This window comes from Zeus faber (genome assembly GCF_960531495.2).
Source record: "Zeus faber genome assembly, chromosome: 12".
Lineage (NCBI taxonomy): Eukaryota > Metazoa > Chordata > Actinopteri > Zeiformes > Zeidae > Zeus > Zeus faber.
In genome coordinates this window covers 4,610,561-4,625,216 of record NC_137196.1, presented here as the reverse complement: position 1 = coordinate 4,625,216, position 14,656 = coordinate 4,610,561, and the positions used below count along the sequence as shown (strand labels likewise).

General features: G+C 40.6%; 1 protein-coding gene across 1 annotated transcript in view; it reads left to right on the top strand.

The window, feature by feature from the left end:
- Positions 1-14,656, top strand: part of LOC307238289 (voltage-gated inwardly rectifying potassium channel KCNH2-like) — a gene marked incomplete at both ends in the record, with an annotated part of 137,626 nt that overhangs the window by 26,156 nt on the left and 96,814 nt on the right. The window contains 2 exons of the mRNA XM_080011222.1: positions 12,367-12,531; positions 12,647-13,013. Of these exons, the coding sequence (XP_079867348.1) occupies positions 12,367-12,531; positions 12,647-13,013 (532 nt within the window). The remainder of the gene's footprint in view (positions 1-12,366; positions 12,532-12,646; positions 13,014-14,656) is intronic.

Sequence of the window (14,656 nt, the reverse complement as noted above, 5' to 3'; positions counted from 1 at the left end):
AGACTGTGCCCCTCAATCATATCCCCGGGTGTTACCCTCAAACAGTGATTTAACAGTGAAACTCCAGTCACAGATACAATCTTACTTTGCCATAAAACAAACACACAATGCTCTTTCAAGCCCCCTGGGGTTATCCTTGCCTGCACAACACTACAGTAGAAGCAGCATGGAGCACCGACAGCATGGAGTATCCATTTTGCCGGTGCTCCATGCTGCTTATACTGTAGTGTTGGGTAGTGTCGTTTGGTATAAGTCCACGGTTGCGAAATGGGGTACGTGGAATAATTCTGTGATTTCCCAAACAGTTATGTTGAATAGCCGACGACAGTCTCAGTACAAAAATAAATGTATGTACCCTGGTGTAACAATAGAATGATTTTATCACAATGTCTAATATGTAGGAGATAATGTCCATAGAATATCGATTAGGCTACAAGATAACAGACAGTGTGTAAATCATTCAGGGTTTTCACATGTTCCCAGAATACAGGACAATAGTCCTGTCACACCATGTTATTGTCCTTGTATTCCCGTCATCACTGATGGCAGGAATGAAAATCAGTCGAGCTTTTCTTCACTGGGACTCCATTAAGAAAAACATTAAAATTATCACCAAACAATATTTGAACCATGACAAAGCTTGATAAGTCCATTATGAGGTTCCTGCATTGTTCTAAGCACAATCATTATGTTTACTTAATTCTCTAACTATCCCTCCTTTTTGACAAACGGTACTTACCATATGTCAAACAAGCAAAACAATGGGAAAACTAGCGGGAGAGATACGGCTCAGTACATACATTACCAAGTGGCTCTGCAACTACAATAATTCAGTGCAGGATGCCTTCATGTAGAGGAAAAACAAGGTTAGTGAGTAATCCTGTGTCCTAATCTGTGGAGGAGACAACCATCATTAGACAAGAGCAATATTGGCTTTGTTGGCTGCATTGGCTCCAACATTTCCATTCATGTAAACACGCAAATAGGATGATCAGAATGTGGGGATGGGGTTATGTTCTGTATTTCTCATTAATCAGCTACACCACACTGTATCACACACTTTGCTGTACATATTCATGCAACCAAATTAAACAAAAGACAGATCGAAACATAAACACAAGTGGTTGTACAAAGATAGACAAACACTGTTTTATACAAAAAACAGATGACGGACAGACAAACCAAACGTAAACTCTCCTTTTTGTTGTACTCATAAGTTTAAAGCATCATAGTTGAACTTTTCAAGAGCTTCAGTAGCAAGATCTGGGCAAAGGCACAAGGGCTATCGCTGTCAAGCAATCATGGGAATCTCCATAAGAGTGAAGAAGAGAAGTTGGAGTAAGTGAAGTGAAAGTTCCACATGTTGATGATGGACAGGTGTTGCCAGAGAGAAATGAGCCAGTTTGCTTTGTAGCAAGATTAAGGCTAAAGCATGTAATTAACCCAATAACCCCGGTACCAAGTTTCAGAGAATAGTATGCAACAAGACGTAATTCATTGCCATAAGATTGCAACAACACAGCTAACAAAACCATCTCCCTCATCCACAGCCAAAGTAATCCAGCAAACCCAACATGGAGCTGGTGCAAAAGCTTGTTTGAAAAGCAAGAAAATGTTCTCCCGTCTAATGGCTGCGCAAGCATTGCCTCATACCACGATCCTAAAACAACAATAAACACAACAGCCAAGAAAGGCCATGCCAGGGTGCGACCCTGAGAAGAAAAAATAAAAATAAAATAAAGTAAATGTCATGACTCAAATAATAAACATTCTTTTGTGCTGGCTGGAGTTATAAGGGAAAGGGAAACTGTGATCACCTTGATCATCTTGTTGAAGTATTTTAGGAAGTCCTGTGTATCCACGACACAAACAGATCAATAAACCATCATTATTCAATTTAGTGTGCTGACATTGATAAAATCAAAATCAGTCAAAATAGATTTCCGTAATGTGGCAGAAGAATCATTACCGAAGGCACCACATAACTTCAACAATAAGTTAAGCAACTAGAGAGGGTAAGGAAAAAATATGATTCACATACCAAAACATTTTAAAATTGAGAGTTTTATACAATTCTTACTTATACCCTTAAAAGTACAATTAATAACTGCCAACAATAAGCCTGAGATCTCAGCAGTCATCAATCTAATAGAAGACTAACTGGCATTGATCAAAATCATTTGATCAACTATCCATTATCTTACGGTCAATTTACGTTACCCAACTCCTAAAAATCACAGATATTATGTGCTAAGCTTTGAACTGCTATTCTTACCTTTTGGCCAGGGAGTATTCAACTATAAGTCACATCATTCTGCTGTCTGATTAGAGAAAAAATTAGAGGTTATTTGGCATTTCCAATAAAGTTAACACCTTTATTTTAAAATAAATTATATAATGACAATAATGTAGCCACCATTCAAATTGAGACCAACTAAAACCTAGAAGTGCTATTATTAACATATTTGCAAATCAATGAAGCAATCACTTCCGTCTATAATCTGTGACTCATTCTGTTTCTGCTAAATAATTTAATTTACTAACTATTCAAACCTGTTCCTTAAATTTTGGAAAATGATTTAATTTAAATTTGCCAATATTCTTACTACAATGTAGTTTTTCTAAAATAACTTTTTATAATCTGTGTACTGTCATGATAGACAGATTGATAAAACAATGGCTGAGAACACACACAGAAGCAGGCCCCATGGTGATCACAGATAACATTTTCCAGCAGGAATTCAGGTGGTCAGTCATTCAACAGCTCTGAGTTGCAGTAGAAAAACATTCCGATTACAGTCATTCAGTTTGATGTTTTGTCTGATACAGTAACATCGCCGAATGCAGGTCCAAGGAGCACAGTTGATTAGGCTCCTCAATTGTGCACAACACCTTTTGCAATTGTGCGTTGGCTGTAGTTGGAGGCCAAACACTTCATGTTCGTTGGTGGACGGGAAGATCAGCAGGAATCAACACCTGCGTTTCATTTCACATAACAGAACTTTGTTCATTGTTCAGAAAATGTCCCAAGTTACTCAGCCTGATGTTGGCCAAACTGGATCTCTGTATACAAGGTCTTCGCAGATCTTCTCGGAAATGCAGGAGTAGGCATGTCTCTCAGCAGGATATCACAAAAATAGGAATGTCCTCTGGGCCTGTGTAAAGCCCTGGGGTGCTTTATGTGTTTGTTTGCAGACATTATCAGAATATGAAAGGAGAGTTCTACCACTGTAACAGGCAGTGTCATTAAGATAATCACTCCAGGGTTCTCTGACAACAGTGTCCCTGAGTGATAACACAGTAATCATTAACTCAGCTTCTGAACATTGCTTCAACAACTAGGTCAATCTAGGAGAATGTCCTATTTTAAGAAGAACTAATCAAAATGATTTTTGGTTCTATAGGCCACTCTATGACATCCGATGCTATAATATTTTTTAATGATGGAGCTCAATATGAGGTACAGAGCTAATTTCAATCAAGGTCTTTCCATTTATATGCATGCATGCATTTCATCTCATAATAATTCCAAATGAGCCTATTAAATAATCAAATTTGGAAATCAGTTCAATACAAATAGCAATATTATAAATAATTTACAAGGACCTTTGAATGCTGGACATTTTATGGCCTTACTCAATTGTAGAGCAATTCTCTTTGATCAATCCTGTTGTCCTTCTTGGCGTGGCAGTTGCGCAAGGAAAATGTTAATGGTTCTTGCACTGTGTGATGGCAGCCCCTCAGCCTCCACTGTATCCTATAGCAGTGCTATGTTACCACCCCATCAGACAAGTTTTGCAAAGGTTCAGAAAAACCTCAGTTACCTGAACCTCACTTACCCAAACATAATGATCAGCCGAACCACATTTGTTTATGGCTCCTTGTTAATACACTTGACAGGACTCTCAAGCATATGGGCTACAGCTTAAGTTACAGATATAAGTAATATCTGATGTTTAGATGTTTGTTTCTGACAAAAATACTATTGTATTGTATCTTATCTCACCATGTGAAAAAAAACATTTTGGGTTTATTTGAATTTGAGATTAATATCAGAGTTGTCACTATTTAATCTCAGGACTCTAATACATTTATTTTCTTGTCATTTTTAGGCCCTCTTCCGCAAATAGGGCTGTATTTATCCGACAGAACTTTTCATTAAAGACAACAATTATGAACGCAGGCTGCAGTTACACACTGGCAATGTTGAGAAATTGTATGCTACTCTGTTGAGAGAGACAGAGAGGGGGGCAGATAATGGGTTTAATTGCAGTGAGGCCCAATGGGAAGAGGAACCCATCAAACTCATTTATAGAGAGCTCTACCATCTCTTTGGTGCAGCATGTTTCCAGCATTGATCTGACCAGCCTGACTTATTAAAGGTGTATGTTAGGGCTTAGACACACTTACACACAGAGAGAGACCTTATTGCAATTATCTAATTAGGTTTTCTTTGGCCACATCCCACACTGATGAGCGCTTCATTGTGAACAGTGCCCTGCGGAACCGGATGATGAATGCCACTCAACTCCAGACACATTTAAAGGAGGTGAGAGGCACCCAAGTCAGACCATTCGAAAATATTTACATTGGCGTGGTCTATGTGCTAGACGACCTGCAAGGGTATCTGACCACACCACCAGGCACATTACATTACATTACAGTACATTTCATTTAGCAGACACTTTTATCCAAAGCGACTTACAATTGTTAAAACACTGACGGACGCAGCCATCAGGAGCAATTGGGGGTTAAGTGTCTTGCTCAAGGACACTACAGCATGCTAGCAGGAGGAGCCTGGGATCGAACCAGCAACCTTTGGATCACAAGACCACCAGCTCTACGGCCTTGATTCACGTTGAGCAGCAATGATGGCCGCCAACGATGTTAGAGACGTCAAGGAGAGCGCTATGCATCAGCCACTGTTGTCACTAGACGAGCCTTTGGAGGTGGTGGTGTTACGGATCCAAATTTCTTCACTGACCTCCAAACTCATCCGCTTATATCCTTGTAGCCACCACACACACACACACACACACACACACACATGGACACACACACGCACACACACTTACATTATCATACTGCCTAACTCTGTGGGCGAGTGAGTACAGCTTTCAGGATTTCATAGCTTGAGATAAGTTTGTAGGTTTCATTTTAACTTTGGGGGACACATACTACTGCTTTCCAAATGTAAGTAAATTTGAGTTTGAGACTTTAACATTACCTGTATTTTAATGTGTCAGTAAAACAATCATGAGCCAACAGCAAATCAACTTTTAAGTAATATCATTTGTCATTATTTTGAATTATGTAACAAATCAAGATGAGATTGTTAGGTGGAGGTGAACAAGTGTAGTCTTAGATTTACGTCACGGCCTGTTATTACACCTTTATTTTGAAGACTCCCTTATCCATCTGCAGAAAAGAGAAAAATATGTGTCACTGTTGCAGGTCAAAGATCAGGCACACGCAAGAAATGAAAGGCAGAATTTTAGAAAGCACCATAACTAGTTGTGGTCAGGAAAATGTCCATATGGATAAACATTCACAAAAAAGAACAGCACTGTCAGATGTCAGATGATAAAATATCCCCACCACCTTGAGTGACCAAGCACAAAAAACAAATTGGTTGATCAGAAGAAGCCATTCAAGATATAAAATAATTTCACTGTCTTAGTGCAAAGGCGAGGGTAAACCGTGATGTTGAAACACAAAAAAAGACAGAGGATCTCATAGATTTCCACTTTAAACACTGCTCGTAATATTTTCAGCATATAATTACTCAAAAGACAAAAGACGGCACAAGTGAACTGTTTAGATACCAAGAGCCAAAAAAATGCCATATAACTACAAAGAGTCACATCATACACAGACCCGGGTCGAAAAATTTTGTGAACCTCTCCTTTAAAAAGGGAACCCCTGTACTTGGAGGCGCATGTAGGCATCAGCATTAAAACCACTTTGACTGTATGTCTTTTGGCTCACATCGAAGTGAGAAAAGAGTCAAGAGAAAACAGGTGAAACACCCACTCTGGTGCTAGAACTATATAATAATTTATGGACAAGGGAGGCAGAGCGGCGATGTGGGACGGAGGGAAGGTTTGATTTAATATGTGACCCACCGCGTACTTTAGGGTCATTTGGCTTCGAGGTTTTCTTTTTGCATCATTTGAAAGTGGAGAATCAGAGCTTCCAATTAAGGTGTCACTTGTGCAAATCAAGCAAATATTTTTAAAGCTATGACTTGTTAATGACAAGGGCGTGGCAAACTGTGATTCTGAGATAATCACCTCCAAAGTTTTACCCACACCAGGTTCATTCAGTCAACTCCCAGAATGCAAATGGAGTTGGCAGACAAACAAAGCCTCATGCCTACTTAACATACTGCTGAATGGGCCAATCACAAACAGCTCAACATCACAACTAATTTTGTTTTTAAAAAATCTTTTATTTAACAGTAAGAATATACATGTTTTATAAACTGGAATTATTTTGGAGTTTAAAAGTACGGACAACACAACAAAATGTAGAGTGTATCAATATTATGAGTCTCAGAAAATCTGAAATCTGAAAATCTGTCACCAACCTCAACGGACTTCATCAGGTCATAGACTTCTCGTCGGTCTCCTTTGGTGGTTCTTGAAAATCCTCTGTTCCATCGTCACATTAAGTTTGAAATCCACAGTTTTAAATGTTCTCCAAGTCCGGAGTAATATCAGATTCAGCGTCGCTGTCGTTCTCCGCGTCGCCATAGGGGAACTGACTATCATCGCGGAAAATGAGGTCCAGTACGCGCTGCTAAAACTGACTTGCATCTATTGCACTGGTCAGATTAAGATCTGAAATATGATTCAGAGCTTCCGCCACCCGCTTCTCCTAATCCATAACGATACAGAGAAGAAAGTTTTCACAGACAAGCGAGACCGAAACACCCCGTGCTGCACTTTAACTTTTTATACGGAAGTGACATAGGTGCGTGACACGAAGGGTTTTTCTTCTTCACCGTTTCACAACAATGGCTCCGTGTGTGTAAAAGTAGTGCGATTTAAAGGTTGAATTCTATCAAAGTGGCTTCATATTGTGACTTCATTTCACATGGAATATAGATGAATGATCTTCACCTGGACTGTCGCTTAAAAGAAGGCCATCGATCGGCGTTATTCAGTGCTGTTCTGTGTCTCGTAAGTAAACTGCGTTTCCCCATGTAATCTAATGGGAATATTTAACTCCACGGTTTAACATTTTTCTCCTATTTATTAATCAAACTCGGTTTTGAAAATACGTTGAGAGAAAAAAAACACAAAGGGACATGAATCTGGGAAACTTATTTGGCTGCTCCTGGCGATTTTAGAGATTTGCGAGATGGCGGATTTTAGTTGTGGTGGGACACATGTTTTTGAGGGCGATGGCGTTGTAATACTCCGACAAAGTTTAGACAGAATTGCTCACAATGTAGTTTTTAAAGCTCCATGGGATGACTTCTGTTGTGGTAAAATATTTCTTTGTAACTTGCTGTTAGTAGAAGAACTCCTAAATACATTACAAAATACAATGCATGTACATGTGGTATTCTGATATAGAATACAATGTTATACTTTTTACAATATTTGAAATCAGTAATTCTGACTTAAAAAATATTTCTTTTAAAATGATCTATATTTATTTAGCATCATTGAGTTTGGTGTCTAGTCTCTACTGCCCGTCACTCTCAGTGAGGTGTAAAGAAAACATAGGCATGCTCGGTAAAATATTGGAGTGATGAGCTCGAATCTGAGATCGAATAAAGCCCAACAGGTGGATGCAGAGGAGGTGGATGGAGCGCAGCAAGCAACAGGCAGCAAAGCAAGTAGCAAAGCAGGTACGGCAAGAGGGTTTGGTTGCTTAAATAGGACGGCCCATAAGGGTGTGGAAGCATGTGGCACCGTCGAGTTGTCTGACAGAACGAGCTCCGCAAGCAACACCTCATTAATTGTTTTTTTTTCTGCAGTACATTGCAAATGTTCTATGATGCATATACACGACTCAAAAAAAGTTGGATATTTATGAAGGATATTTGGCTTTTCGGGTGAAATTTATGGAAAATCTAAAAAGTTCACGCGACAGTGATATTATATCATGAAAGTAGGGCATTTAAGTAGAAGCATGCAATGGTGATTTCCTCATCTCAAACAATTATTTGAAACAAAAGCCAAGAACAGTGGTGGGTATACCACAACAAAAAATGTCAATGTCTCAATAACTTGTCATGTGCCCTTGAGCATTAATTACAGCTTGACAACGACGTCTCATGCTGTTCACAAGTCGACTTATTGTCTGCTGAGGCATGGCACCCCACTCTTCTTGAAGGGCGGCCCTCAGGTCATTGAGGTTCTGGGGTACAGAGTTATGAGCCTCTACACAGCGACCCAGCTGATCCCATAGGTTTTCTATGGGATTCAGGTCTGGAGAAAGTGCAGGCAACTCCATTTGAGGTACCCCAGTCTCCAGCAGCCGTTCCCTAATGATGCGACCTCGATGAGCTGGAGCATTGTCGTCCATGAAGATGAAATTAGGCCTGTGTTGTTCATGCAGGGGCACAATGACTGGATTAATGATGTTATACAGGTAGTATGGGCTTGTCACTGTACCATTCACAAAGTGTAGGGCAGTTCTGTATTGACTAGACACACCTACCCACACTGTAACACCACCACCAAAGGCTGGTCTGGTGACAACAGTGGCTGATGCATAGCGCTCTCCTTGACGTCTCTAACATCGTTGGCGGCCATCATTGCTGCTCAACGTGAATCAACTTTCATCAGAGAACAGCACTGAGGCCCACTGGTCCCTCGTCCAGTGTAAATGCTCCCTGGCCCATGCAAGACAATGATGCCTGTGCCTGGTGGTGTGGTCAGGTACCCTTGCAGGTCGTCTAGCACATAGACCACGCCAATGTAAATGTTTTCAAATGGTCTGACGTGACACTTGGGTGCCTCTCACCTCCCTTAAATGTGTCTGGAGTTGAGTGGCATCATCATCCGGTTCCGCAGGGCACTGTTCACAATGAAGCGCTCATCAGTGTGGGATGTGGCCAAAGGACGTCCACTTCTATCCCTTTCTGTGACTCTTTCAGTCTCTCTGTATCTCTGTTGGAACCTGCTGATGACACTCTGTGACACTCTAAGCTCAGTGGCTACCTCCGTCTGAGAACATCCTGTTTGAAGCCTCACAATGGCGAGGTACTGTTGATCAATTGTTAGGTGTCGTCTTGGTCTCATGATGTCAAAACTTGAACAGCATGATGAAGAGGACTGTTTAAATACCAATTCTAATTGAACCAGGAAATGTATTGGTGGATTCATGGATCAAACACCTGTTGTGAATTTTGCCGTTCAGCTCCTTGTTAGAGAACAGCAAGTTGTGCAAAAAGTACTGAAACATTGAACAGTTGGACATGTGCATTCAAAAGTTTAGAGAAGGTCAAATTAAGTTCACCTGTAAAGATTATAGTGCATTTTTGGTTCATCCTGAAATTTCACCCGAAAGTTGAATATCCCTGACTTGTTGTGAGTAATATGCTATATTTTTTACATTATATCTGATAGCTTGAGACTACTTGCCTCATGTTTGAACGAAACACAGACAGGATGAAGTTTCAAAATGCAGTCTTTCTCGAATTAAATTTTAATTCGAATTTAATTTTAATTTTAAGTTTAATTCAAGTTTAAACTGTATACTACCATACTATGTAGTATGCCAACTTATTGTTTACTGTGTTAAAAATGCTAAAGTACTACGCTGTCAAGTGAAGATTCTCAGAGCGATGAGCAGGAAACGTCACATTACAGGAGTGAGAAATATCACTTAATGCAGCTTCGAGCTTTAAGGAATGTCAGGTGTCACTTTAAACCTAACCCTTATATCACCCTCTACCACAACGAAGAGAGAGCCTGCTGCTCTCTTCAGCACTTTGTCCTTAACTTTAGTCCACTCAGAAAAAGGTTAAGGGTAAAATATCAAAAATATAAAACATCAAAAGCGAGGTAAAAGAGGACTCCAAATAAATAAAAACAAAGATAAATCAAAGATGAAACAGAAGACATGTACAAAAGAGAAGGAAACTAAAATAAATAAATTGATAAAGCTGTATACAGTAAGTATCGGCTAAAGTTTACGAAATGATTTCATCAAAAAATGAATTGCTAACTCAAGTGAATACCACAGAAGAACAGAGTGGAAGAGCGATGCAAACACATAGGGAAGGGAGGGGGGGAGGGTGGAAGAAGAGAGTTGAGTTTGCAGAGGTGGATAATCTTTCGGGGTTAATGTTTTTTTATTGCTTTATTTCCCCCCCCATTCGCCCGCACTCTAATTCCTCTGTTTTTATAATTTCCTTTTGACTGATGTTGTAATAAAAGCCGTGATCCTATTTCTCCCTGTGTCCCGGCGGACAGGCAGTGTCCTTCACTGTGACCCTCCACGAGAAAATACACTCATTCACACACACACACACACACACACACACACACACACACACACACACACACACACACACACACACACACACACACAGCCAACTCAGACATGCCGTACTCCCAAATGTACTCTCTTCTCTTTGACCTCAAATAACACAAGCTCATTTTCTCATTTTGACTCTCACACACTGACTCGCCAATTGTTGTTGTTTTTTTTTTACAAAGGCAGAATCGAGCATGAATACACACTCACCGTCATGGTTAACCAACACACATACACACACATGCACTTTTTTATTTCATTCTTTTATAACTGGGGAACAACTATCCCCTGATGTATTCCAAGCGACATTGCAGAAAGAATTTCAGGTCAGTATAATAATCATTACGGGTGTAATAGTGTGTTTATTGCATTGGGATGCAATAAAGTCTTTAAACGCATGATGCCGGCTTTTCAAAGTCTTCTCAAAGTCTTTTTGGTGTATCCCTGTCATAATGTAGTGGCATGAGATGTTTCTGACTCAAGTTTGATGTGTTAAGTAAGTTAATTTGTAGAGTATTCGTATTTTGTTTTCAGGTGGGGTTGTTATGGCACTGTACAATTTATGCTCAAGCAGCAATGCAGCATAATATTCAAAAAAAAAGAAGTATGAAATTATGAAATAGGACAATAATGATATATTGACATCATGGGCAAGGGTTTTTTTTTTTTCCCAGTATTTTACAGAATTGAAAAGTCAACATAGCGAGGCGTACAGTGTTTTAGGAAGGCACAGGCAGCACCAGGTGGTAATTCTGTATTCTATAATCTGTAATTCTGTATCAGTCCTGTCCATCTTTGGATTATGGAGTTGGAACAAACCCCAAGTGTTTTGTAAGTGTGTGGGTGTGTGTAGATTGTGATGAATGGGACACCTGCAACACTGATAACTGTTTCTACCCATCTACCTGCATATTTTGTGTGTGTGTGTGTGTGTGTGTGTGTGTGTGTGTGTGTGTGTGTGTGTGTGTGTGTGTGTGTGTGTGTGTGTGTGTGTGGATTACTTTGCCCATGTTTTTAAAGGAGCAGATGGTTCTCCATTAGGGGCCGTGTTTTCAATATTATCAAGGTAGAATGATTTAGCATGTCTCTACGCTAATCTGCCCTAGCCTCTGACCTCGCCACCAACCTCCGTCCTCTCTCCGTCCTTCACCACAATCACGCACAAATCTGTTAACTTATTTTTTTGCTTGGGGTGGATGCTTGATAACCAAAAGCTTCACAGGCAAATTATGTTTAACATTTCTGCCAAGTGCGTAGATGCCAGTTTCTTATGCCAAAGCCACTCTGAAAACCTTTATTCGTAATGCACCTTTCATCATACACAAGCATGATCAACTTGTTTTAATAGAAGACAACACAACAGTGAAGATAACAAGTGGCAATGTTTGACAGACTGAAGGAGTTGCATGCCTTGCCTTTGCATGGGAATCTTAACAAAAAAAAAATGGAATAATAAAAATAAACTTTATTGTCTTCCTGCTGTCACCATCTAGTGGAGACAAGGAAGAGTGAAGTCATTGGCTTTGCGTAGGGGTGCAAAACTCCAGGCCTGGGGGCAAGATGATTCAATACAGTCCGCTACATGTTGATGTTATTGTTAAATCACCGCCTGCAAATTAATTTTAAATCCACAGTGCTAAATCATTCCACGTAATTTTACTCAATGTTTTCAGAATACGATAACAATTGTATTTATGATTACTGGACGGTTTGTTTGTTGCTTGATGTTCAGTGCGGTCCCCCTAAGAGACCAGACAGAGACAACCCGACCAGTGGCCCCCAGGTACTTTGAGTTACATAATGCGCTACTGGCAGAGGAAACTGAACTTATTCCTGGTTTTCTGTCTGACTGTCCCGTGCCCCCAGGAGTGTGTTTCCACTGTTGGATAGACGTCGTTCCGGTGAAGAACGAAGACGGTCTGGTCATCATGTTCATCCTAAACTTCGAGCTCCCTACCGACCCCAGGCCAGTGAACAGTTCCCCGGCCAGAGAGCTCAACCACGTGTTGCACATCCCCTGGCTGACACTAGGTACCTTACAGTACATTAAATGATCATTTGATTGGCCATGGATGTGTTATTTGTGTGTGATAAACAACAAAAAGGTTTTCAAGAGGTATCAAGTTGTATCATTTTCAAATGTCAGCTGGCAGGCGACGGCTGCGTCTCTTCCTGCGTTCCATCAGTTTCGGTGGTGACCCCCTGGTGGACGACTCTGAGCTGGGCGGAGCACCGCGGGTCAACCTGCCTCCCCTGGGACACGAGTCAGTGGCCCTAGACAAGCTCCTGTCCCTGCCGGACAGGCAGCGGCTGGAGAAGGTGGCGGGCGGCCTCGTGCTCTGGGACCAGGAGGATGAGGAGGACGAAGAAGAGGGTGGCCAGAGGGGGAGGAAGCTGGAGCATGGAGGAGGAGGAGGAGGAGGAGTAAGGAACCTCCACGGGGACCAGCCCTGGGCTCCGACCTCGGCTCCCCAGACACTGAGTCTCCCCCTGGCCTCCCACCTATCGACAGGGTGAGATGAATCTCAACGATTATTCGAAAGCAGTGGTTCCCAAACTTTTCACTTAAGTAGTCAATAGTTAAATACACTTCACTATTGAAAGTTAAGTGTATTTTGAGACTCACTGTGCTATGCCCACTGCTCGCCATAATTGTGACACAGAGTCAGTTTAATGTTTGGATTTGTGCTGCCTAACTTGGAAATTACCATCTATCACCACCAGAGGGCAGTTTATACATCTATCTATTAACAAACACAGATGTCATGTCAACACATACACAATATACAAATCAAAGTCTATAGAAAAAAAATTGATTCAATAGAATCATTCAGACCAGGAAACACCATAGCCTGGAGCTTATGGATCCAGCGGCTTTCTTTCTGGTTGCATATTCTCTGTCTATCCCTTCTCCTAGAGGTAAGAGGGACATAATCTATACCGATAGCTATAAAAAAGACAGTCAACATTGTGAGTGTCCTTAAAATGTTTAGCCATAGCATAAATAAAATTACCAGTTTTGAAAGCATATTTATGTCCAGCCAACCGGTCCTGTAGACATTGTTAAGTTCATCCCACATTAAAAGCGTCACACAGAGAACAGGAAAGAGTGTAGATAACTTCTGTTGTATTACAGTTAATAAAATGCCTAGTGGTTTATAGTTGCTGTGTTACTGGGTGGGTAAACCCTTTTGATTTGACTACTATGTCACATTGGCCACACTTACAGGTACCACTGGGCACTTTGGGTAGCCACGTGTCTTGTTCCTTGAAAGATAGGTGAGTATGCACCAGTCTATCACCGGGGGTAGGGGGATCTCCTAAAAGAAAAACCTCACGTGAGCCCTCATCACACTGGAGGAGTCTGCAATTCCTTCTGATTATGTCATGCATAGTGTAAGCCTCAGTACTATAACAGGTAGAGAAAAAAACGTGACCACTTTTGCAAGTCATGGGCTTCCTAGTTAAAAGAGAATGATGTTCAAGAGAGATAGCATCAGAAAGAGCTGTATCTAGAACCTTGTCAGAATACCCACATTCCCTGAAGCTCTTTACCTTAAAGTCACTATCAAGATCGCAAATTGTGTGCAGCCTTTGAAATTGTCTTAAGGTAATACTCTTCATCAATGTATGTGGAGGAAAACTCTCAGCATGGAGTATGGAATTTTTATGTGCATTATTTCTAAAGATCAATGTATGAAGATTTTGTCTTTATTATATTCTTTATATATATTATACTTTCCAAAGAAAGTCTCAAATTTGTGTTAGCGTTGTTAAGGTTACTATGAAAAGACAACAATTCATCTTCGATTCCACCAGATAATGATATCATCTATATAACTTTGTCCTCCAAATGTTCTCTTTAAAAATATTGCGAGAATGGAATACAAAATCCTCCTCCCATTTGCCCATAAATAAGCCTGCATAAGGCAGACTTAAGCATGTGCCCAAGGTGCAGCCTTTCACCTGTTGAAATAGTTTGTCCTGAAACAGAAAAAGGTTACACAAAGTCCATTCAATAAGGTCTGCGGGGAAATCAGTAAGGGGATCATGTGGGCCAAGTTGTTTGTCCAGAATATGTCTCAGAGCAGAAAGGTCTTGTTCATGATTGTGGAAGTTCGCCTACCACACCCCCTCCAAGTGGCATTTTCAGGGC